At 45.6% G+C, this 26,133-nt stretch overlaps 1 protein-coding gene across 4 annotated transcripts; it reads left to right on the top strand.

Annotated features, from left to right (window-relative positions):
* The first annotated feature begins 22,270 nt into the window (after positions 1-22,270).
* LOC124014074 (dehydrogenase/reductase SDR family member 4-like) lies at positions 22,271-26,131 on the top strand. Of its 4 annotated transcripts, XM_046328774.1 has the most exons (9): positions 22,277-22,409; positions 23,459-23,601; positions 23,903-24,080; positions 24,253-24,354; positions 24,725-24,795; positions 24,865-24,916; positions 25,021-25,155; positions 25,318-25,373; positions 25,648-26,131. In XM_046328774.1, exons 1-9 carry the CDS (start codon positions 22,365-22,367, stop codon positions 25,760-25,762), a joined length of 897 nt encoding a protein of 298 aa, XP_046184730.1. In that variant the 5' UTR covers positions 22,277-22,364; the 3' UTR covers positions 25,763-26,131. The 4 variants fall into 4 exon arrangements, with proteins under 4 accessions (XP_046184727.1, XP_046184730.1, XP_046184728.1 ...); XM_046328771.1 differs by having other exon boundaries at positions 22,271-22,409; positions 25,021-25,373; XM_046328772.1 differs by lacking the exon at positions 22,277-22,409 and adding an exon at positions 22,482-22,706 and having other exon boundaries at positions 25,021-25,373.
* The last annotated feature ends 2 nt before the right edge of the window (positions 26,132-26,133 follow it).

Raw genomic sequence — 26,133 nt, 5'->3', positions numbered from 1 at the left:
ACAGTTCAAACAAACTTAGTTTGTCTGTTGTAACAATAGGTTATTGCAAACATAAACAGGAACAACACAAAAAAGGTTGTCTAGCAATTTCATGTTATTTTTTCAGAAGGGGAGTTACATGCAGCCATTTAGGCAAGCTATATGTAGCAATCACCGCATGTTAAAAGCAAGACACAGACAGGCAGTCAACAGCAGGGGCAACATGCTCATATGGGGCACAGGTGCACGTACCCCCTCAGATTTGCCCTGTTTAGCCCAGATAGGTTCCCAATCTCCCAACCTCATAACTAACTACCAAGATGCCATTTCAGGCTATCAATCAAGTTAGAGCAGCTAGCTTGCCTACCTATCTTAGCTGACATGCCTGCTGGCAAGGTTGGTAGCCTTTAGAAAAGAAAGCAACCAAAATGTAAACCTATTGTAGTTGGAACCTGTTATAGACCACCAGACCAGTACAAGTTTTATGAATTGTTGAAGACTTGTTCCAACTTTACAGACTTTGGTAAATCAGAGGTTATTGTTACTGGTGATTTTAATACAGATGTGCTCTAATAGGGCCATGCTACTTTTAAAGATCTTAAGAATTTTTGTAATCTGTTTGCTTTTTACCAGTTGATTAATGAGCCCACCAGGGTCTGTCCTTCTACCCAAACCATAATTAACCTTGTGTTGGTGTCGGATAGATCAAGGATATCAAATAGTAGTAGGGTTGTATAAACTATGGGCTCGGTGGTCATTCCATCTTTTTCTGTAGTAGGAAGGTTCAGAAAACAGTTTTGAATGGTCATAACTTAATGAAAATTAGAGCTATCAAGAATTATGGTGCAGATATTTTTGTTCATTGTTTGAGCAAATTGGACTGGTTTGCTGTATTGAAATGCAATGAGGAGGAGAATGCCTGGGGACATTTTAAATAATTGTTTTTACATGCTGTAGATAAGCAGGCTACAGAAAACAAGAGAAAAAAATTAAAAGGTTAGAATTAAGCAAAGAACTGAACCATGGATCAATTATAATATTTTAAAGGAATTTAAGCATAGAAATGAACGCTTTCTGGAGTTTAGGAAAATCAGGGCAGATGATATATTTATAGATAAGAAATGAAGAAATGAGGTCAACAGGATGATACAGAAGGCCAATAAATAATATTTATTATTTTAATGTCAAAATAGTTTAAAATAGGAACAATCCGAGAAAATTATGAAAGTGTCTGAAGCTGTTAGGTTATAGTAGCAGATTCAAAACCAAATGTCACGTTGGTATGAATGATTCAGGAGACAGATGCAGGAATGCGTAATATGGATTTTTATTTCACCCAAATTACTGTGTGCACGTGGACGAAGTCCAATCAAACACGTAACAAAAACACAGGGTTGAAACCCAAACAAAAGAGCGTGGAGTACCTTGGATAAATAACACACGCGCACGATGATTAACACACCGGACGAGACCTGTAATCATCTGGGCAATCCACAAGGTCACGAAATCCCAGAACACACAGCACAGGTACTCACACGTACCAACGGACATAGTAGCAATAATCAACAAGACCATGGAAACCAAAGGGCACATATATACAAATACTAATCAGTGGGAATAGGAGACAGGTGTGCGTGATGAAAGTTCCGGAGGGATTCGTGACAGTACCCCCCCCCCCCTAGCAGCGCAATGACACGTGCCTCGAGGACGATCACAGGAACGGGAGGGGTTAAAACAAGGGCTCATACCTTTTAAAGGGTTAATAAATTGTGGTATGACAAACTGTAAAGACCTCTTTGTGTATGTTATCACCTGTTTTGAGTGTTGTGCCCTCCAGACACTATCAGAAGGCGGAAACCGCCTTTGCTCAGAAGGAGTCTGAGCCCCAAGGCTATCGCAGGCCTGATGAAAACAGCCACCTGTCAGAAGATGCTTAGACTCCTTCACCTTGTTATGACCCTATACCTGTGATGAAAGGTCAAGTTTTGGTCAAACCCACTTCTGAGCTTTTAATTGCTGACAGGATGGTTGTTGCTGTCAGGGGGAGGTTAGATTTATTAAAATGTTGTTGCCAGGGAAAGTCCTGCAAGGAGGACTGGGGATATACTGTACTATCATATACTGTACTCTGTACCAACTTCTGCCTACAAATGTTATTACTAAAGGAGAATTGTAATACTTAAACAGAGAGTCTGTGTTTCCTTTCTACTACCAATATATATGTTTGATAATTATATAGACCTGATCATCTGTTGAAGAACTTGACCAACAATTTGGCATACTAGCCAGGAGCGAGTGACCACTTCGCTGGACTGACCATTGATCCACGTGCAAGCACTGCAAAATTACAAGGTAAGCAGATGCCTGTTATATCTAAAGTCTGTCATTTGCTAGAGCACATTGTGGTTAATGAGTCATTCTGGCAAGTAAGTGGCGCCTCGCTGTTGAATTTATACGAACCTACATTTCTCTGGAATAATTGAACGTTTGAAATTGTTAGACAACCCCCGGGAGGAAGCACAGACCACCTAGGTGGAAGTAGGTTATACATATACGTTAAATGTTTATGAGACTTGGTGATAGTATTTAGGGCATAAATTCCATGTAAAAACGGCGATTGTTGAGATTATTGTGATGAGACTTGGTGATAGGTCTTAGGGCACAAATTCCAAGTATAAAATGCGGATTGTTGATAGAATTGAGTTGTTGAAATATTTTCTGATAACTGAATCTGTTATTGTTCCGTTTATGATATTTTCTGTGTATTATGACTGGATGGTGGAACATTAAACCAGGAGTTAGTTATAAACTGTCATGTTTTGTCATTGATTATCATGCCTTGTCCCTGTTCTTCTCCTTCTATTCGTTTCCCTCTGCTGGTCTTATTAGGTTCTTTCCCTCTTTCTATCCCTCTCTCTCCCCCTCCCTCTCTCACTCTCCCGCTCTCTCTTCTCTCTATCGTTCCGTTCCTGCTCCCAGCTGTTCCTATTCCCCTAATCAATCATTTAGTCTTCCCACACCTGTTCCCGATCCTTTTCCCTGATTAGAGTCCCTATTTCTCTCCTTGTTATTCGTTTCTGCCCTGTCGGTTCCTTGTCAAGAATTCACCGTGCTGTGTTTGTGTATCGCCCTGTCGTGTCGTGTTTTCCTCAGATGCTGCGTGGTGAGCAGGTGTCTGAGTCTGTTTGGTTCAAGTGCCTTCCCGAGGCAACCTGCTGTTCACCTGCTGTTCAAGATCGAGTCTCCAGTTTGTCCTCGTCTTTTCGAGTGAAAGTTGTGTTTTTTGATTGTATTTACTTTACTGGATTAAAGACTCTGTTTTCGCCAAGTCGCTTTTGGGTCCTCTTTCACCTGCATGACAGAAGGAACCGACCAAGGAATGGACCCAGCGACTTCAGACGCTCGTTACACTGCCGTCGAGATCCAAGGAGCCATGCTCGGCAGACACGAGCAGGAATTGTCTGCTGCTCGCCATGCCGTGGAGAACCTGGCCGCTCAGGTTTCCGACCTCTCTGGACAGTTCCAGAGTCTTCGTCTCGTGCCACCTGTTACTTCCTGGCCTGCCGAGCCTCCAGAACCTAGGGTTAATAACCCACCTTGCTACTCCGGGCAGCCCACTGAGTGCCGCTCCTTTCTCACGCAGTGTGAGATTGTGTTCTCTCTCCAACCCAACACATACTCTAGAGAGAGAGCTCGGGTTGCTTACGTCATTTCACTCCTTACTGGCCGGGCTCGAGAATGGGGCACAGCTATCTGGGAGGCAAGGGCTGATTGCTCTAACAAGTACCAGAACTTTAAAGAGGAGAGATGATTCGGGTTTTTGACCGTTCAGTTTTTGGTAGGGAGGCTTCTAGGGCCCTGGCTTCCCTATGCCAAGGTGAACGGTCCATAACGGATTATTCTATTGAGTTTCGCACTCTTGCTGCCTCTAGTGAGTGGAACGAGCCGGCGCTGCTCGCTCGTTTTCTGGAGGGACTCCACGCAGTGGTTAAGGATGAGATTCTCTCCCGGGAGGTTCCTTCAGATGTGGACTCTTTGATTGCTCTCGCCATCCGCATAGAACGACGGGTAGATCTTCGTCACCGGGCTCGTGGAAGAGAGCTCGCATCAATGGTGTTTCCCTGCTCCGCATCGCAACCATCTCCCTCCTCTGGCTCAGAGACTGAGCCCATGCAGCTGGGAGGGATTCGCATCTTGACTAAGGAGAGGGAACGGAGGATCACCAACCGCCTGTGCCTCTATTGCGGAGTTGCTGGACATTTTGTTAATTCATGTCCAGTAAAAGCCAGAGCTCATCTGTAAGCGGAGGGCTACAGGTGAGCGCAACTACTCAAGTCTCTCCATCAAAATCCTGTACTACTTTGTCGGTCCATCTACGCTGGACCGGTTCGGGTGCTACATGTAGTGCCTTGATAGACTCTGGGGCTGAGGGTTGTTTCATGGACGAAGCATGGGTTCGGAAACATGACATTCCTTTCAGAGAGTTAGAGAAGCCTACGCCCATGTTCGCCTTAGATGGTAGTCATCTTCCCAGTATCAGATTTGAGACACTACCTTTAACCCTCACAGTATCTGGTAACCACAGTGAGACTATTTCTTTTTTGATTTTTCGTTCACCGTTTACACCTGTTGTTTTGGGTCATCCCTGGCTAGTATGTCATAATCCTTCTATTAATTGGTCTAGTAATTCTATCCTATCCTGGAACGTTTCTTGTCATGTGAAGTGTTTAATGTCTGCCATCCCTCCCGTTTCTTCTGTCCCTACTTCTCAGGAGGAACCTGGCGATTTGACAGGAGTGCCGGAGGAATATCATGATCTGCGCACGGTCTTCAGTCGGTCCCGAGCCAACTCCCTTCCTCCTCACCGGTCGTATGATTGTAGTATTGATCTCCTTCCGGGGACCACTCCTCCTCGGGGTAGACTATACTCTCTGTCGGCTCCCGAACGTAAGGCTCTCGAGGATTATTTGTCTGTGTCTCTTGACGCCGGTACCATAGTGCCTTCTTCCTCTCCGGCCGGGGCGGGGTTCTTTTTGTTAAGAAGAAGGACGGTACTCTGCGCCCCTGCGTGGATTATCGAGGGCTGAATGACATAACGGTTAAGAATCGTTATCCGCTTCCCCTTATGTCATCAGCCTTCGAGATTCTGCAGGGAGCCAGGTGCTTTACTAAGTTGGACCTTCGTAACGCTTACCATCTCGTGCGCATCAGAGAGGGGGACGAGTGGAAAACGGCGTTTAACACTCCGTTAGGGCATTTTGAGTACCGGGTTCTGCCGTTTGGTCTCGCCAATGCGCCAGCTGTTTTTCAGGCATTAGTTAATGATGTTCTGAGAGACATGCTGAACATCTTTGTTTTTGTCTATCTTGACGATATCCTGATTTTTTCTCCGTCACTCGAGATTCATGTTCAGCACGTTCGACGTGTTCTACAGCGCCTTTTAGAGAATTGTCTCTACGTAAAGGCTGAGAAGTGCTCTTTTCATGTCTCCTCCGTTACTTTTCTCGGTTCCGTTATTTCCGCTGAAGGCATTCAGATGGATTCCGCTAAGGTCCAAGCTGTCAGTGATTGGCCCGTTCCAAGGTCACGTGTCGAGTTGCAGCGCTTTTTAGGTTTCGCTAATTTCTATCGGCGTTTCATTCGTAATTTCGGTCAAGTTGCTGCCTCTCTCACAGCTCTTACTTCTGTCAAGACGTGTTTTAAGTGGTCCGGTTCCGCCCAGGGAGCTTTTGATCTTCTAAAAGAACGTTTTACGTCCGCTCCTATCCTCGTTACTCCTGACGTCACTAGACAATTCATTGTCGAGGTTGACGCTTCAGAGGTAGGCGTGGGAGCCATTCTATCCCAGCGCTTCCAGTCTGACGATAAGGTTCATCCTTGCGCTTATTTTTCTCATCGCCTGTCGCCATCTGAGCGCAACTATGATGTGGGTAACCGTGAACTGCTCGCCATCCGCTTAGCCCTAGGCGAATGGCGACAGTGGTTGGAGGGGGCGACCGTTCCTTTTGTCGTTTGGACAGACCATAAGAACCTTGAGTACATCCGTTCTGCCAAACGACTTAATGCCCGTCAAGCTCGTTGGGCGTTGTTTTTCGCTCGTTTCGAGTTTGTGATTTCTTACCGTCCGGGTAGCAAGAACACCAAGCCTGATGCCTTATCCCGTCTGTTTAGTTCTTCTGTGGCTTCTACTGATCCCGAGGGATTCTTCCTTATGGGCGTGTTGTCGGGTTAACAGTCTGGGGAATTGAAAGACAGGTTAAGCAAGCACTCACGCACACTGCGTCGCCGCGCTTGTCCTAGTAACCTCCTTTTCGTTCCTGTTTCCACTCGTCTGGCTGTTCTTCAGTGGGCTCACTCTGCCAAGTTAGCTGGTCATCCCGGTGTTCGAGGCACTCTTGCGTCTATTCGCCAGCGCTTTTGGTGGCCGACTCAGGAGCGTGACACGCGCCGTTTCGTGGCTGCTTGTTCGGACTGCGCGCAGACTAAGTCGGGTAACTTTCCTCCTGCCGGTCGTCTCAGACCGCTCCCCATTCCTTCTCGACCATGGTCTCACATCGCCCTAGACTTCATTACCGGTCTGCCTTTGTCTGCGGGGAAGACTGTGATTCTTACGGTTGTCGATAGGTTCTCTAAGGCGGCACATTTCATTCCCCTCGCTAAACTTCCTTCCGCTAAGGAGACGGCACAAATCATTATCGAGAATGTATTCAGAATTCATGGCCTCCCGTTAGACGCCGTTTCAGACAGAGGCCCGCAATTCACGTCACAGTTTTGGAGGGAGTTCTGTCGTTTGATTGGTGCGTCCGTCAGTCTCTCTTCCGGGTTTCATCCCCAGTCTAACGGTCAAGCAGAGAGGGCCAATCAGACGATTGGTCGCATACTACGCAGCCTTTCTTTCAGAAACCCTGCGTCTTGGGCAGAACAGCTCCCCTGGGCAGAATACGCTCACAATTCGCTTCCTTCGTCTGCTACCGGGTTATCTCCGTTTCAGAGTAGTCTGGGTTACCAGCCTCCTCTGTTCTCATCCCAGCTTGCCGAGTCCAGCGTTCCCTCCGCTCAAGCGTTTGTCCAACGTTGTGAGCGCACCTGGAGGAGGGTGAGGTCTGCACTTTGCCGTTACAGGGCACAGACTGTGAGAGCCGCCAATAAACGCAGGATTAAGAGTCCAAGGTATTGTTGCGGCCAGAGAGTGTGGCTTTCCACTCACAACCTTCCTCTTACGACAGCTTCTCGTAAGTTGACTCCGCGGTTCATTGGTCCGTTCCGTGTCTCCCAGGTCGTCAGTCCTGTCGCTGTGCGACTGCTTCTTCCGCGACATCTTCGTCGCGTCCATCCTGTCTTCCATGTCTCCTGTGTCAAGCCCTTTCTTCGCACTCCCGTTCGTCTTCCCTCCCCCTCCCGTCCTTGTCGAGAGCGCACCTATTTACAAGGTACATAAGATCATGGACATGCGTTCTCGGGGACGGGGTCACCAATACTTAGTGGATTGGGAGGGTTACGGTCCTGAGGAGAGGAGTTGGGTTCCGTCTCGGGACGTGCTGGACCGTTCACTCATTGATGATTTCCTCCGTTGCCGCCAGGATTCCTCCTCGAGTGCGCCAGGAGGCGCTCGGTGAGTGGGGGGTACTGTCATGTTTTGTCATTGATTATCATGCCTTGTCCCTGTTCTTCTCCTTCTATTCGTTTCCCTCTGCTGGTCTTATTAGGTTCTTTCCCTCTTTCTATCCCTCTCTCTCCCCCTCCCTCTCTCACTCTCCCGCTCTCTCTTCTCTCTATCGTTCCGTTCCTGCTCCCAGCTGTTCCTATTCCCCTAATCAATCATTTAGTCTTCCCACACCTGTTCCCGATCCTTTTCCCTGATTAGAGTCCCTATTTTTCTCCTTGTTATTCGTTTCTGCCCTGTCGGTTCCTTGTCAAGAATTCACCGTGCTGTGTTTGTGTATCGCCCTGTCGTGTCGTGTTTTCCTCAGATGCTGCGTGGTGAGCAGGTGTCTGCCTTAGTCTGTTTGGTTCAGGGTAGTGGGTTCCTTCCACACATGACTGTAAGCAACCTGCTGTTCACCTGCTGTTCAAGATCTGTTCAAGATCTCCTCCAGTTTGTCCTCGTCTTTTCGAGTGAAAGTTGTGTTTTTTGATTGTATTTACTTTACTGGATTAAAGACTCTGTTTTCGCCAAGTCGCTTTTGGGTCCTCTTTCACCTGCATGACAATAAACAATATAATGCCCGTGTATTTGAATTAACTGAATGCACATTCGGATCAGATGCTCGAAGAGTTGCCTGTGGGGGTATAAACCTTAAGGCATACACCCTTGCTGTGTTAGGAAATAGACCTACCCGTGTGTTACTGACCCGTGTTATTTTAGAATTAACTAGTTTTGAAGTAGTAGTTTCTCCTTTGTAAGGAGAACATTATCACAGGGATACCAGAATCGTAGTGGGTGTTATACCAGTTATAAATCATCTTGAACCTTTTACTGTTCCGTGGTTGCTCCATGGAGGACATTTCTTTTACACCACCCATACAGTACATTACCTGGTATTCAATCATCATTTGCTTTATCACCCTGTTCTCAATAGGTGTACACGACATAAGGGATAGATTATTGTAACGGCTGTTGTCGGAAGGATGAGACCAAGGCGCAGCGTTCCTTGAGTTCCACATAATATGTATTACTGAAGTGAAACTTCACTTGTGCAAACTAACTGCACACAAACGAAGAACAAGATCCCACACAGAAGGAGGGGGACAAAAAGCTACCTAAGTATGATTCCCAATCAGAGACAACGATAGACAGCTGTCCCTGATTGAGATCCATACCTAGCCAAACACAAAGAAATAGAAAACAGAAACACGAACATAGAATGCCCACCCAAATCACACCCTGACCAAACCAAAAATTGAGACATAAAAAGCTCTCTACGGTCAGGGAGTGGTGACCACAGACCACTTCTCAGTTCTTATGCTTCCTGGCTGATGTTTTGGTTACTTTTGAATGCTGGCGGTGCTTTCACTCTAGTGGTAGCATGAGACGGAGTCTACAACCCATACAAGTAGCTCAGGTAGTGCAGCTCATCCAGGATGACACATCAATGCGAGCTGTGGCATGAAGGTTTGCTGTGTCTGTCAGCGTAGTGTCCAGAGCATGGAGACGCTACCAGGAGACAGGCCAGTACATCAGGAGACGTGGAGGAGGCCGTAGGAGGGCAACAGCCCAGCAGCAGAAGGAGCAACCCAGCAGCAGGAGGAGCACTGCCAGAAAAACATGGCCCACCTTGCCTGGCGAGGGTTCAGTCTCCTCGCCGCCCGGATGTACTCCAGATTGCGATGGTCAGTCCAAATGAGAAAAGGGTGTCTAGCCCCATCAAGCCAATGTCTCCACACCTTCAGGGCCTTGACGACAGCCAACAACTCCCGGTCCCCCACGTCATAGTTCCACTCTGCTGGGCTGAGCTTCTTCGAGAAGACGTGTGGTGGCATTTTTCTGCTTTACCAAATGAGGAGAGAGTTACAAACTTCACACACCAGTCAGAGTTACACTTAAACTACATATTTTTTAATAAGAGCTTTGCAATAGCCCTTTGACTTTCAACAATTCACTATTTCTAATGACCCGTTGAGAAGTACCACCAGAAAAGTACAAAGATCTTTTATAGCCAACTTACATGACGAATCACAGATCTTAGGAACAGTTCACAAAGGTTAAGATTTGTATGAAAGATATCTATAAAACATAGACATTTACTGCTGTGTCAACAGTTCTCATTGTAAAGACCAGTGTCTGGCCCCCTCACTCCATAAGCGAACCGTCTCTCCCTGATACGGCATAGATCAGAACCATTAGCTCATGTTATCTGGAATGCTCTTTAGGCTTTATTACCCAAAGACATCGTAAATCTCCTCTGTCAGTGCTATCTCATAGAGGCCCATCCTCAGTGGAACACACACACAATACTATATTCTGTCAAATGTAACAGCTATTATAATGTAATACAAGCATTGTAACATAATCTTTATAACATAATCTTCCCACGACAGAAGGCACGAGGGTGGGGTTTCGGTGGCGTGCCCGAGCACTGAGAGAACCTCAGCTCCTATCCCAGCCTCGGACGTGTCCACCTCCACTATGAACGCCCAAAGAGGGATCCGGATGGGCCAGCACAGAAGCTGAGGTAAATAAAGCCCTCAGGTGACTGAAAGCCCTGTCCGCCTCAGCTGTCCACCACAAGCGCACCAGCCCCCCTTCAGCAGTGAAGTAATGGGAGCCGCTACCTGACCAAAACCCCTGATAAATCTCCGGTAGTAGTTGGTAAACCCTAAGAATCGCTGCACCTCCTTTACCTTGGTGGGAGTCGGCCAATTACGCACAGCTGCAATGCGGTCACTCTCCATCTCCACCCCTAACGTGTTGGAAAAACAGGCATTTCTCAGCCTTTACTTACAGGTCATGCTCCAACAGGCGACCAAGCACTTTGCGCACCAGGGACACATGCTCGGCGCGTGCAGCGGATTATATCAAAATATCATCAATATACACCACTACACCCTTTCCGTTCAGGTCCCTGAAAATCTTGTCTACAAAAGCTTGGAAGACTGACGGCACATTCATCAACCCCTATGGCATGACGAGGTACTCATAGTGCCCAGAGGTGGTACTGAAATCAGTATTCCACTCATCTCCCTCTCGGATACCCAACAGATTGTAAGCGCTCCTGAGATCTAGTTTGGTGAAGAAGCTCGCCCAGTGCATTGATCGCTGTGGCTATGAGCAGTCTACCTCACCGTGATCTGATTTAAACCCCGGTAGTCAATACACGGACGCAGACCTCCCTCCTTCACAAAAAAAGATACTTGAGGAAATGGGTGAAGTGGAGGACCAAATGTACCCCTGACGCAGGAATTCGGAGACATAAGTTTTCATAGCCTCCATTTCTTCCTGTGAGAGGGGATACACGTGAGTACTGGGAAGTGCAGCGTCTACCAGGAGATCTATCGCACAATCGCCCGTCAATGAGGTGGTAATTGAGTCGTCTTCTTTTTAGAGAAGGCGAGAGCCAAATCGGCATATTCAGGGGGAATGCGCACAGTGGAGACCTGGTCTGGACTCTCCACGTAGTAGCACCAACAGAAAAAACCCTAAACACCTACCTGAGCACTCTCGCGACCACACCGTGAGAATCCTCTGTGGCCAAGAAACAGTGGAATTATTACAAGCTAACCAGGGTAGGCCTAGGACCATGGGTAACGCAGGAGAGTCAATAAGGAAGAGACTAATTTTCTCAGTGTGACCCCCATGCGTCACCATGCCCAAAGGAGCGGTGACCTCCCTAATTAATCCTGACCCTAATGGTTGACTATCTAAGGCGTGAACAGGGAAGGGCACATCCACGGGAACAATGGGGGTCCATAAACTATGAGCTAACGCTCTATCAATGAAGTTCACAGCTGCGCCTGAATCTACAAGCGCCTTATGCTGGGAATGCGGGGAAAACTCAGGAAAAGTGACAGACATAAACATATGTGCAACAGAGGACTCTGGGTGAGAATGGTGCCAACTCACCTGGGGTGAAGCCAGAGCGCCCTGCCTGCTGCCTCGATTCCCAGAGGAACCAACCCGGCACCGACCAGCAGTGTGACCTCTGCGGCCACAGATGGTAGACGAGCGGAAACCCCCTCCGGTCTCCCTGTGCACCACCCTCCCAGCTCCATTGGTATCGGAGAGGGGGTGCGGGAGGATGGAACCACCAGACCCCGATCTGGACGCCCGCAAGTAGCCAGCAGGTTGTCCAGCCAGATGGACAGGTCCACCAGCTGGTCGAAAGGGAGGGTGGTGTCTCTATAGGCCAGCTCCCGACGGACGTCCTCGAGCAGACTGCAGCCAGTAGTGGTCGATCAGGGCCTTGTTGTTCCATCCCGCGCCGGCAACCACCACCCGCCGCTCTGCCCTCGTGCGGGTGGTCGAAGACTGCCCGGAAACGGCAGGTGAACTCCTCAAAATGGTCCAACGCCACATCTCCCTCTCTCCACACAGCGTTGGCCCACTCCAGGGCTTTCCCGGTGAGGCACGAGTCAAGGGCAGACACCCTCTCATGGTCCGATGGAGCTGGGTGGACCGTGGCCAGATAGAGGTTAAGTTGAAGGAGGACTCTCATCGTACTTCTGTGGCAAGGAGAGACGGATCCCACTGGGCTCAGGCAGGAAAGGGGCGCTCAGGACAGACGCCGGTTGTGCTGGTGGAGGCTCTACCAGCGGTCCATTGTCTGGACAACGCGATCCATGGCAGTGCCCAGATGGTGAAGCATAACCGCATGCTCCTGGACGTGCTCCTCCACCTCCACGGCCGGGGTACCTTCTCCTGCTGACTCCATAGGTGGTCTGAGATTCTGTAATGGGTGCGTGTTGGTGGCAGGGAAGTCAGGCGCAGGAGAATCGAACTTGGTATAAACGGAGTTGTTTAATCAGTGCTTCACAAAACTCCAAAACCAAAATTACAAAATAAATAAAAGTGGGTACAAAACCCGTCGCGCACCAACACATAATACACAAACATATAATCAAACAATATCTGACAAGGATATGAGGGGAAACAGAGGGTTAAATACACAACATGTAATTGATGGGATTGGAACCAGGTGTGAAGGAAGACAAGACAAAACCAATGGAAAATGAAAAATGGATCAGTGATGGCTAGAAGGCCGGTGACAATCGACCGCCGAACATCGCCCGAACAAGGAGGGGGACCGACTTCGGTGGAAGTCGTGACAAGCTCAGAGTTGTCTGAGGGGCCGGTCGCAATGAAACCCGCCACCCCTCTACAGTTTTTAATTGGGAAATACCCCACCATGGAAAAAGACAAACTGGGTTTCAAGAAATGGCATGATTGGACAAAAGACGCCTCTGAATATAGATGGCCCACAGATGGGTCATTTAATAAAACCAAGTATCAACATGTACAGAATATCGTGTAAAGAAGACAGGTAAATAAAACCAAGGAAAATAAATAAATCCACCCTGTTTTCTGTGACTGCTTTAGCAATGTTGAAAACTGAAGGTAACCTATTCTGGACTCAACAGAACTTGAACCTGCTTAAAGAAACAGTTAACAAAGATCAAAGACCCAGCCTCCGTCAAGACAGAGAAGTTTCCTCTAGAATGCAACGCCCCACCATATGCTCCACCACCCCCTCCCTACTGCAGAGATAGGTTTAAAGGAATTTATCCACTACTCCCAAACAAACTACTAGCTCCAGGCGATAATTCTTCTCCACCACCGCCACCGGGTAGAATGTATCAAGAACTAGGGGATATATGGAATGATGCCAGGGCACACTCAACGCTTCTCTACCCTGGAGTTGCCACGGAAAAGGACCTCATGGCAGCTCAAAAAAATAAGGTGCAGAGAGAAATGGATAAAGCTGTTGACAAAATCAGACGACATTGCGATGATGAAGACAGAGACAAAAGGATAAGTGGAAGTAACTTAATAAAGGGAAAGAAGAGAAGAGGAGATAAGACGAGAGAGAGAGCGGAATGTGAAGAAAGAGCAAGTGAACAATACATACATATCAATACATATCCTGCCGGTTTGGCCAAGTCTGGGGGTATCATCGGATGGGGCCAAAGTGTCTCCTGACCCCTCTTGTCTCAGCCTCCAGTCTTTATGCTGCAGTAGTTTATGTGTCGGGGGCTAGGGTCAGTCTGTTATATCTGGAGTATTTCTACTGTCTTATCCGGTGTCCTGTGTGAATTGAAGTATGCTCTCTCGAATTTTATTTTTCTCTCTTTCTTTTTGTCTCTTTCTCGGAGGACCTGAGCCCTAGGACCATGACTCAGGACTACCTGGCATGATGACTCCTTGCTGTCCCCAGTCCACCTGGCCGTGCTGCTGCTCCAGTTTCAACTGTTCTGCCTGCAGCTATGGAACCCTGACCTGTTCACCGGACGTGCTACCTGTCCCAGACCTGCTGTTTTCAACTCTCTAGAAACAGCAGGAGCGGTAGAGATACTCTCAATGATCGGCTATGAAAAGCCAACTGACATTTACTCCTGAGGTGCTGACTTGTTGCACCCTCGACAACTACTGTAATTATTATTATTTGACCATGCTGATCATTTATGAACATTTGAACATCTTGGCCATGTTCTGTTATAATCTCCAGCCAGAAGAGGACTGGCCACCCTTCATAGCCTGGTTCCTCTCTAGGTTTCTTCCTAGGTTTTGGCCTTTCTAGGGAGTTTTTCCTAGCCACCATGCTTTTACACCTGTAACGGCGTTCGTCTGTTGAAGGAGAAGCGGACCAAAATGCAGTGTGGTGGTTACTCATGTTCTTTAATGAAGAATAGACGATACATGAAATAACTATATATATACAAAAACAACAAACGGAACGAGAAAACCTATACAGCCTGTCTGGTGTCAACTAATACAGAGACAGGAACAAACACCCACGAAAACACTCACAGAATATGGCTGCCTAAATATGGTTCCCAATCAGAGACAACGAAAAATCACCTGACTCTGATTGAGAACCATAGCCATAGACTAATTAGTCACCCCACAAAATCCCAAGACAAAAAACACACCACAATAACCCATGTCACACCCTGGCCTGACCAAACAAATAAAGAAAACACAAAATACTAAGACCAAGGCGTGACAACACCTGCATTGCTTGCTGTTTGGGGTTTTAGGCTGCGTTTCTGTACAGCACTTTGATATATCAGCTTATGTAAGAAGGTCTATATAAATACATTTGATTTGAATTTGATTTGATTTACATAAGGCAGTGTGAAGAAAAGAAGAGAGAGGAGAGAGAATGCGAACAATTAAAAGAACACGAAAGTGGAACTGAAGATGATGAAGAATATGGGTCTTGCGAGAGTCACAAGGACTCCGGAGCGCATGCCGGCAGCCAACTGAACATAAAACAGCAACTGGATCAATTGAGTGAGACATTGAGGCGCCTATCAAACATGGTGGTGCAAAGTGAGATAGCACCATTACAGGGTGAATTTAAAAACATACAGCCCTGAACGTCACAGAGACTGGAGATGAAACAAACTGAATGGATGAAGACACAGCCAGGTGAAGATGACCGTCCTGTGGGAACTTACCCTCTGGTGATAAAACCCTCTATTACAGGACAACCGTACTCTGATTACAAACCATGGAGTTTTGGGGACTTGGACACAGCAGCGAAACAATTGCCCCACCTATCTAAAGGAGCAGACAGGTGCATTCACACCTTTGAGACTGTTATAGGCTCACACCATCAGCTGTGCCTGGGTGACCTCAGAGCTCTCATGGCTAAGGTCCTGACCCCTGGACAGTGTGACACTGTTTGGAATCAACTACAACTTATCAAGGCCATGTCGAACTGCCGTTGTCATGGAAATTTCCTCTATTTACCAAATCATGGGAGCAAACCACACACACACGTCAGAGTTAGTTATAAAAGTCCATCTTTAATTATATGAGCTCTATCAACCTGTGACTCTCAGATAAATTCAGTGTCTCTCAGTGAATTCTCTGAGAGCCCCCTTACAATGCAACTCAGTTCCTTTAATAGCAAAGACACACATAGTCAGACAGCATAGACATAATTCATCGTTCAGCTTTGTCTCCTTTCCCAAACCCCAGAACCATAAACCAAATCCTCCATATCAACAGGCATATATCAAATTGTTATTTAGATACAACCCACTCTAAATACAAACTCCTGGACAAACTCACAGAGAGGAGGATGAGGCTATAGGTTAAGATAGAAACAACATTGGAGGGAGCATAGAATGATTCCAGACACTGCAACCCTCCTTTTCCCAAAATGGGAAAGGTAGGGAGTAAAAGATATGTTTACACATGATGACACTTTGACCTCTCCCCTCTCTGTGGCCCATGCAACTTAGTCCTGACATAGAACAGATAACTGCCAATGGCCACCACTATAGTACAACAAAATACATTCTTATGAGAAGTAACTTACACACATTTGATGAATATTAAACATCTTACAAATGTTACCAACAAATTCTGATCCTTCCACGACACCGTTTACACATTTCAGACAACCGGCAGTTGAGGGAAATGTTTCCCACCACCGGAGACGTTGCCAGACTGGGTTAACTTCTTTTCACTGATATGATGATATCCTCAACTGGATGGATAAACTTTAGACAAAGTGGCAAGGAGAAGCCTCTGAGAGGTTTGACTCCTCTGATACCACTGAAAACCTCCTCTATGCCAGACTCTGCAGGAATCTCCCTGAATGGGTCAGAGATAAACTGATGAATGTTGTGGGATCGGACAGATTTGAAGGCCCTACTGAAGAGGACCACATTAGACATCACTTCAGAGCCTGGAAAAAGATGAAAACTGAAGAAAAAGCAAAGAAGGCTGGCCTTGATACACAAGAAAGCCCAACTGGACAAAGGAAAAACCAACTATCTTAATGGTGGTTGTAACCCCAGCTGCCCTGTAGCAGCAACCTCCTCCACCGCCTGCTCCACAGTTTACCCAAGCACTTGCTACTCAGTTCCCTCCTCAACCATATGGGAACCCACAACCATACCTACCCACACAGAGACAACCGCTGGTGTGCTGGTACTGTGGTGTGGCAGGCCATATGAGAAACATGTGCCCTCACCAACCACAGCAGCAGCAGCCACCCTGGCAGCAGAGAGGGAGAGGTCAATGGAGAGGGAATGCTGGCAGAGGGAACTTCCAAGGTGGTAGAGGTGGGAGACCAGCCTACACTGGACAGCCTCAGCCTGCCTTTTCCCAGACTCAGCCAATAAATGGTCGACAATATGGATGGCCCAACAGCCTCCTGCGACAAACCAGGTGTGTACCGCAGAAAAATCAACAACAGAGATGCCCTGACCCCCTTCGTCAGTGTCACCAGTACATATTTCCAGATGGCACCAAAGAACCAATCATTACAGCCTCACCTTATGATTCAACAATGCTCTGTTGTTAACCCAGCACAACTGCAAGTGTCTCTGGAAGATAGAGAACCACACAACTGTCTTGATTTGGTCCAACCTGACTAACCTTTACGATGAACTTCTTGAGCTCTCTGATGTTACTCTCTTTGTTGATGGCTCTGTCTTTATTGATAGGGAGACGGGTAGGAAACATGCAGGGTTTGGTATAGTCTCACTATATAGGACATTGTTGATTGAACAGCCCTTGCCTGAACATTGCTCAGGACAACAAGCTGAGCTCCTGGCCCTTACTGAAGCATGAATATTAGGTAGTGGTTTGACGATTAACATTTATTCTGACTCTGCATACGCCATTGGTGTTTGCCTCTCCTGTGTTGGCGTTTGGAAGGGTAGGTACTTTGTCTGATACCCCTATTAAACACTCTTTACAGATTGAAGCCCTGCTGGAGGCCATGTTGCTTCCAGCTGAGTTAGCTATTCTTAGGGTCCATGCCCACACAGGTAACACTGACAGCGTTAGTTTGGGTAATGCAGCTACTGCTGATGCTGCTGCTAAGAATGCTACTTCCCGCTGCCATACTCATGCTGTTCTGCTTGCCTCCCCGTGTACGTCTGAAATCACTGATCTGGACCAACACCAGACTGCAGATGCACTTAATCATCCCTCGTGGGAGTCTAGAGATTGCTCTAGGGGCCCTGATGATCTGTGGATCCCTCTCTGGCAAACCAGTTCTGCCTCTACCTCTCGTCTCCTCTGTGTGTCGCCTGGTCCAAGGGGTGGGTCACGCGCCAAGGGGGGAGATGGTAAGACTAATATCTGACACCTGGTTTTGTCCAAATCTGATTGAAAGTTACAAAACACACATGTTAAATGTACTACATGCATGCATTAGAACACTGGTTACGGTACCCCTCTGAAACTAGGGACATTTCCAGCGCTGGCCAGCCCGTTCACCCATTTAGCTTTGGAAAGACAGAAAGAGATACTGGTAATAACTGACCGCTTTACCAGGTGGGTCAAAGCATTTCCAACCTTGCACTGTGATGCCAAAACAGTAGCGAAACTTCTGGTAAGGGAAATTATTCCTAGATTGTTATTCCCGAATTTCTTTCCGCAGACAATGACACCCATTTCACAGGAGATGTGGTTGCACAGGTGGCTGGCCAATTGGGGATAGATCTGAAGTTTATTTGTATCTACCACCCACTCTCATGTTGGAATAAAGGATTTGGAGACAGACGCAGGAATACACAATAGGGGTTTTTAATAAACCCCCCCAAAACATATATACAAAAACACTGGGATGTACCCAAACAAAAGAGCAAGGGTAAACCTTGTTAAATGATACGGGACGATACCTGTAATACACAATATATAAAACACGCAGCATAACAGCTGCACCAAGGCATACAGTTGATGTTGGAAGTTTATATACACCTTAGCCAAATACATTTAAACTCAGTTTTTCACAATTCTTGACATTTAATCCAAGTAAAAATTCTGTGTTTTGGGTCAGTTAGGATCACTTTATTTTAAGAATGTGAAATGTCAGAATAATAGTATAGAGAATTATTTATTTAAGCTTTTCTCTTTCATCACATTCCCAGTGGGTCAGATGTTTACATACACTCAATTAGTATTTGGTAGTATTGCCTTTAAATTGTTTAACTTGGGCCAAACGTTTCGAGTAGCCTTCCACAAGCTTCCCACAATACATTGGGTGAATTTTGGCCCATTCCTCCTGACAGACTGGTGTAACTGAGTCAGGTTTGGAGGCCTCTTTGCTCGCGCACACATTTTCAGTTCAGCCCACACATTTTCTATAGGATTGAGGTCAGGGCTTTGTGATGGCCACTCCAATACCTTGACTTTGTTGTCCTTAAGCCCTTTTGCCACAACTTGGAAGTATGCTTGGGGTCATTGTCCATTTGGAAGATCCATTTGTGACAAAGCTTTAACTTCCTGACTGATGTCTTGAGATGTTGCTTCAATATATCCACAAAATTTTCCTACCTCATGATGCCATCTATTTTGTGAAGTGCACCAGTCCCTGCCATAGCAAAGCACCCTCACAACATAATGCTTCCACCCCAGTGCTTCATGGTTGGGATGGTGATCTTCAGCTTGCAAGCCTCCCCTTTCCCTCCAAACATAATGATGGTCATTATGGCCAAACAGTTCTCTTTTTGTTTCATCAGACCAGAGGACATTTCTCCAAAAAGTACGATCTTTGTCCCCATGTGCAGTTGTTAACCGTAGTCTGGCTTTTATATGGCGGTTTTGGAGTAGTTGCTTCTTCTTTGCTGAGCGGCCTTTCAGGTTATGTCGATATAGGACTCGTTTTACTGTGGATGTACCTGTTTCCTCCAGCATCTTCATAAGGTACTTTGCTGTTGTTCTGGGATTGATTTGCACTTTTCACACCAAATACATTCATCTCTAGGAGACAGAATGCATCTCCTTCCTGAGCGGTATGATGGCTGCTTGGTCCCATGGTGTTTATACTTGCGTACTATTGTTTGTACAGATGAACGTGGTACCTTCAGGCATTTGGAAATTGCTCCCAAGGATGAACCAGACGTGTGGTCTTTTTCTGAGTTCTTGGCTGATTTCTTTTGATTTTCCCATGATGTCAAGCAAAGAGGCACTGAGTTTGAAGGTAGGCTTTGAAATACATCCACACCTTCAATTGACTCAAATGATGTCAATTTGTCATGTTTGTCATTTATTATCATGTCTTGTCCCTGTGCTCCCCATGCTATTCGTTTCCCTCTGCTGGTCTTATTTGGTTCTTTCCCTCCTTCTATCCCTCTCTCTCCCCCCTCCCTCTCTCACTCTCTCGCTCTCTCTTCTCTCTATCGTTCCGTTCCTGCTCCCAGCTGTTCCTATTCCCCTAATCATCATTTAGTCTTCCCACACCTGTTCCCGATCCTTTCCCCTGATTAGAGTCCCTATTTATTCCTTTGTGTTCCGTTCCTGTCCCGTCGGTTCCTTGTTTTGTATTCACCATGCTGTGATTGTGTTTCGCCCTGTCCTGTCGTGTTTTTTGCCTTCATCAGATGCTGCGTGTGAGCAGGTGGCTCTATCAACTACGGCCTGCGCCTACCCGAAGCGACCTGCAGTCTGTGGCCGCTTCTCTAGTTATTCCCCTCTACAGACTAGAGGATTTTTGTTATTCCCTGTTTGGATTTAAATAAACTCTGTTTCTGTTAAGTCGCTTTTGGGTCCTCTTTCACCTGCATGACACAATTAGCCTAACAGAAGCTTCTAAAGCCATGACATCATTTTCTGGAATTTTCCAAGCTGTTTAAAGGCACAGTCAACTTAGTGTATGTCAACTGCTGACCCACTGGAATTGTGATACAGTGAATTATAAGTGCAATAATCTGTCTAAACAATTATTGGAAAAATGACTTGTGTCATGCACGAAGTAGATGTCCTAACCGACTTGCCAAAAACTATAGTTTGTTAACAAGAAATTTGTGGAGTGGTTGAAAAACGATAATGACTCCAACATAAGTGTATGTAAACTTCTGACTTCAACTGTATATATACAGTACCAGTCAAAAGTTTTAGAACACCTACTCATTCAAGGGTTTTTCTTTATTTTTACTATTTTCTACATTGTATAATAATAGTGAAGACATCAACACTATGAAATAACACATGGAATCATGTAGTAACCAAAAAAGTCTTAAACAAATCTAAATATATTTTATATTTGAGATTCTTCAAAGTAGCCACCCTTTGCCTTGATGACAGCTTTGCACACTTTTGGCATGATCTCAACCAGCTTCATGAGGTAGCCACCTGGAATGAAGGAACAGGCGTGCCTTGTTAAAAGTTCATTTGTGGAATTAATTTTCTTGATGCGTTTGAATCAATCGGTTGTGTTATGACAAAGGAGGGGTGGTAACAAAATATAGCCCTATATGGTAAAAGACCAAGTCCATATTATGGCAAGAACAGTTCAAATAAGCAAAGAGAAACGACAGTCCATCATTACTTTAAGACATGAAGGTTAGGCAATCTGGAAAAAATCAATAACTTTCAAGGTTTCTTCAAGTGCAGTGACAAAAACCATCAAGCGCTATGATGAAACTGGGTCTCATGAGGACCACCACAGGAAAGGAAGACCCAGAGTTACTTCTGCTGCAGAGGATACGTTAATTAGAGTTAACTGCACCTCAGATTGCCGCCCAAGTAAATGCTTCGCGGAGTTCAAGTAACAGACACATCTCAACATCAACTGTTCAGAGGAGACTGTGTGAATTAGGCCTTTATGGTCGAATTGCTTCAAAGAAACCACTACAATGAACATCAATAATAAGAAGAGAATTGATTGGGCAAGAAACACGAGCAAATGACAATAGACCAGTGGAAATCTGTCCTTTGGTCTAATCTGACCTTTTGTCCAAATTTGAAATTTTTGGTTCCAACTGCCGTGTCTTTGTGTATGCAGAGTAGGTGAACAGATGATCTCTGCATGTGTGGTCCCACCATTAAGCATGGAGGTGTGATGGTGTTGGGGTACTTTGCTGCTAACAGTGACATTGGTTTATTTTGAATTCAAGGCACACCTAACCAGCATGGGTACCACAGCATCGATACGCCACCCCATCTGGTTTACGCTTAGTGGGACTATCATTTGCCAATTGAGCTGGTTTGCCCTCATATTGAAGGAAAAGCAGCATATGTGGGAACTGCTTCAAGACTGCTGAAAAAGCATTCCAGGTGAAGCTGGTTGAGAGAATGCCAAGAGTGTGGAAAGCTGTCATCAAGGCAAAGCATGGCTACTTTGAAGAATCTCAAATATAAAATATATTTTGATTAACCCTTTTTTGGTTACTACATGATTCTATATGTGTTATTTCATCATTTTGATGTCTTCACTATTATTCTACAATGTAGAAAATAGTACAAATAAAGAAAACCACTTGAATGTGTAGGTGTGTCCAAACTTTTGACTGGTACTGTATATATATAATTGTTTGCATTGAATTTAGCATAATGATTATGGCTTCATATGGCAGGAAAAAGCTGTTTTCGGTGTTAGAAAAATGCAACATTCTCCAACTTCTGGACTGGTGGCCTACCTCCCTCCCCTCAGGACCACACCCAAGCCATCCTCGCATACTTTATACTTTGTGCCCCCTCAGATTTTTGGGGTGCATGATGCCACTTGGTCAATAGCGATTTAATGTTATTTTTTAATCATCATTGCAAGTATTGGCTAAACAGGAGGAAAACTTCTGGCTATATGACAGCAACTATAAGGATTATATCATCAAACAAAATGCTAATTGTTCTGTCCCCAATGCAATGTGTTGACTGCATATTGCTTGTGCTACTACGGTAATATCCGTTACAACAGACAGAGAAGGTTGTAGCCTTCACAATATTTTTGGAACGTTAGTTTAAAACGCAGCTGTTCAGAAATATGAGGAAGAGACATGGGATTCATTGGTTGATGGTTCAGAAGAGGGTGAGTAAAGAGATTTCCGAAGAGGGGCGGGGGCGAAAACTCCCTTTTTCGTAACATTAGCCTTTTCCCAATGCTAAACTGCCTGAGTAAGACATCTTCAATTATCCATCGTCGTTGGTGTGCCCCATATGCTGCCGTACAGAGGAAAGTACAGGCGCGAGACCAATTGATGCAGTTAAATGATCGTTGGAACACCTACTGTAGGACTTTTATTTTGAAAAAGTGCCGGAAACGCTGTATCTCTCCGTCTTTAAACTCGTGTTTTCGTCACTGTACTGAACGGACTCATCAACAGAGGTAGATTTTTTATTTTTATTTTTTATTTTTATATAAACCAACATTATGTCCAAACGTTGATTATTGGCTTTTCATGTAGCTCTTGTTGAAGGGAAGGTCATCTCTTTGCATTTTGAATTCAGCACAAACTATAGGCTACTGCAGTCGCGTGCTTGCACAATTCAACTTTCACCTACTTTCATCTCTTCAAGCTCGTCGACTGCTTGACAACTACAATAAGGAAGAACATATTCAGTTTAAACACATCTGTTTCCTCCATCATGGATAAAGCAATGCAATAACTAAGGTAGCCGATTAAATCAAATCAAATGTATTTATATAGCCCTTCGAACATCAGCTGATATCTCAAAGTGCTGTACAGAAACCCAGCCTAAAACCCCAAACAGCAAGCAATGCAGGTGTTGAAGCACGTTGGCCAGGAAAAACTCCCTAGAAAGGCCAGAACCTAGGAAGAACCCTAGAGAGGAACCAGGCTATGAGGGGTAGGGCCCAGAGTTTTAAAACTCAACTCCACGATTTACGATGGAGTTGAGCGGTGCCTAGTGTCTTTATCAAAAACTCCTGATTTCAGCACTTAAAGAATAGGCTGCAATTACACAAGTCACCACTCAACTCCATCGTAAATCGTGGAGTTGAGTGTAGTCTGCTATTACCAAGGGAGCTTGTAAGTAAGACGTTCAGTTGTGTTTTTGCACCCTGAATATGTGAGCCTACTGTATGTGTGTGCATTGAGAAATATTCTTTCTTTCCAGGTAATGCTGCGGTGTCTTGTTAGCAGGTGCCTTTTGACCAATCCCGTCGCAGGTCAGACAAGAAAGCTGTCAGGAGGCAGTCTTGCTGGGTCTCAAAGCAGTCTTGCAGGGAAGGTTGCCATAGTCACTGCCTCCACAGATGGGTAAGTAATGGCTGTACCAGCTGTTTTGCTGGGGTTATATTTCATTTGTTTATAGTGAATTGCTCTCCTGCTCTATGTTCCTTATAGTGATTTCTGACCACTTGACCTGACCTGGAAATTATATCTGGACAATTAGTTAGCCTATATTGTGTAACTAGGGTCTCTAAGGTATATCTACAGTATATGGCCCAGAGATTTCCCTGGTTAGGTCATCCTGGCAGAAAAACTCTGGGCCCTACAGTATGTCATGCAAAATATACATATTTCTCCTACTGACTGGGACTTGTGGCATCTCTTCCAGAATCGGTTTGGCTGCAGCCCAGGCTCTGGGACAGAGAGGGGCTCGCGTCGTGGTGAGTAGCAGACGGCAATCAAACGTCGACAAGGCCGTGGCACTACTGCAGAGTGAGAAGATACAAGTGACCGGGACGACTTGCAATGTTGGGAATAGTGAAGACAGAGCTAGACTTGTTAACATGGTAAAGACAACCTCCATACAGTTTGGTCCCATTCTAACGGTTGCATCCAGAGTAAACATCAATTGATAATTCTGGCTTGGCCTTATACGGGTCGATTTAATACATGATCACAGGCATCAGTCATAATCCCAAACTGAATTTCAGTGTTACTATTCTCTGTTTTGATGTTTAGACAGTGGAACAGTGTGGTGGTGTGGACATCTTCGTTTCGAACGCTGCAGTCAACCCTTTCTTTGGGAACATTATGGACTCGACCGAAGCAGTCTGGGATAAGGTGTGTGCCTGGCATCCCTATTATCTAGGTCAGTGTTTTTTCATCTAGTTCCTGGCTCACGTCGTGGTGAGTAGCAGGCGCCAGTCAAACGTCGACAAGGCCGTGGCACTACTGCAGAGTTGATGATTTGAACCAGGTTTGTAGTGCTAAGGCAAACACGAAAATGTGAACCCCTTTGTGTCCCCAGGACCAGGATTAAGAAGCACTCATTTAATTAACCAAACACAAAATGCATCAAATAACCATACATTTAGGAAGATATAGTTTCACTTAGTCTGAGAAGGATGATAGCATATGAGAAAAGTGGTATTTGTCCAAAAAAAAGAGTGTTGCGACATCAGCTGATTTTTATATTGTGCACTTCACACAGATCCTGGATGTGAATGTAAAGTCGGCCTTTCTTATGACCCAACTGGTGGTGCCGCATATGGAGAAGAGGGGGTAAGAGAGAGAACGAGGAATAGAAAGTTAGGAAAGTGTTTTGTGAGCTACAACATATCTGTTTTCCAGGGGTGGGAGTGTTGTGTTTGTGTCCTCTGTCGCTGGGTACCAGCCTATGCAAGTAAGTTCTTCTGATTTGACCTCTAAATTCCACTTGGTTTGATCATTAGATCAATTTGCATTGTTATGGAGAATTCTTACATTCTTTGACCTCCCCACCACCAGGCACTGGGCCCTTACAGCGTGAGTAAGACAGCTCTATTGGGACTAACCAGAGCCATGGCCCCTGAACTGGCCCAGAGCCACATCTGGGTCAACTGTGTGGCCCCTGGTGTCATTAAGACCCCCTTCAGCCAAGCAGTGAGGACCCCCTCCCTTTCTATTCTGTTATATTTACCTGTGTACCCTTTTCACTTCACCTACCCTCCTTACCCCTCACTGCGCTTCCTGTCACACCTTTATCCTTTGTTTCCCTCTGTAATTCATACAGAGAAGGGAGTTTTGACGATTCTGTGTTCTCAGTTGTGGCAGGACGAAGACGTTGTGGACGAGTTCAAGAAGCAGCTTAGCATTAAAAGGTTGCCTTCAACTTCATACTTGGTTGTATCATTTAGGGTACATTCTTACCCTCAAGTGTTACCACAAGTGCCTCATTGTGACTGAATTGGAAGAAGTTGTGTGACATGATCGGTGTTTGATTATTGATTTATTTTAGTGGCGTACACCGTGAAGTAATCTGACACTATTCATCAAGTACAAAATGCATAATCATAGCATGTACAACTACCACCTTGTCACAAAGGTTATTTCATACAACAAAAAAATACATCCATTCTTGTAATACTCTCCCAGGTTTGGAAAGCCAGAGGAGATCGGTGGAGTAATCGCCTTCCTGTGCTCTAAGGACGCGTCTTACATCACTGGAGAGACAATCACTGTGACTGGAGGGATGAGCTGCAGACTGTGAGGCTGATTGACTGGAAAGTGTTAATAGAATCTGGCAACACTGACTCAACGGAAACAATGCTTTTGTAATATAATGGACTGTAAGACAGGAAGATTCACTATACATTTCAGTCATTTCTTTCTCTCAAAATCAAATGACACGAAGCCAGGAAGCGATGGGGAAGTGGACAGTCGCCACCACTGATATTCTTTCTGGGTATGTTTTCCAGTGGGCACTATACAGTGCAGTCAGTTAACAAATAAACGGCATGTTTTTTTGCTAAGCTTTTAAAGCTCCGTCACCGCACATTGTAAGCATTTTAGCTCACAAGCAGCGGCCAAACTCAGGCCAGTTTATACCTATATTGCCTTAAAAAGGACTAGACTCCTATT

The sequence above is a fragment of the Oncorhynchus gorbuscha genome, linkage group LG25, assembly GCF_021184085.1.
Source record: "Oncorhynchus gorbuscha isolate QuinsamMale2020 ecotype Even-year linkage group LG25, OgorEven_v1.0, whole genome shotgun sequence".
Taxonomy (NCBI): domain Eukaryota; kingdom Metazoa; phylum Chordata; class Actinopteri; order Salmoniformes; family Salmonidae; genus Oncorhynchus; species Oncorhynchus gorbuscha.
This window is presented reverse-complemented; position numbering and strand designations above follow the sequence as displayed.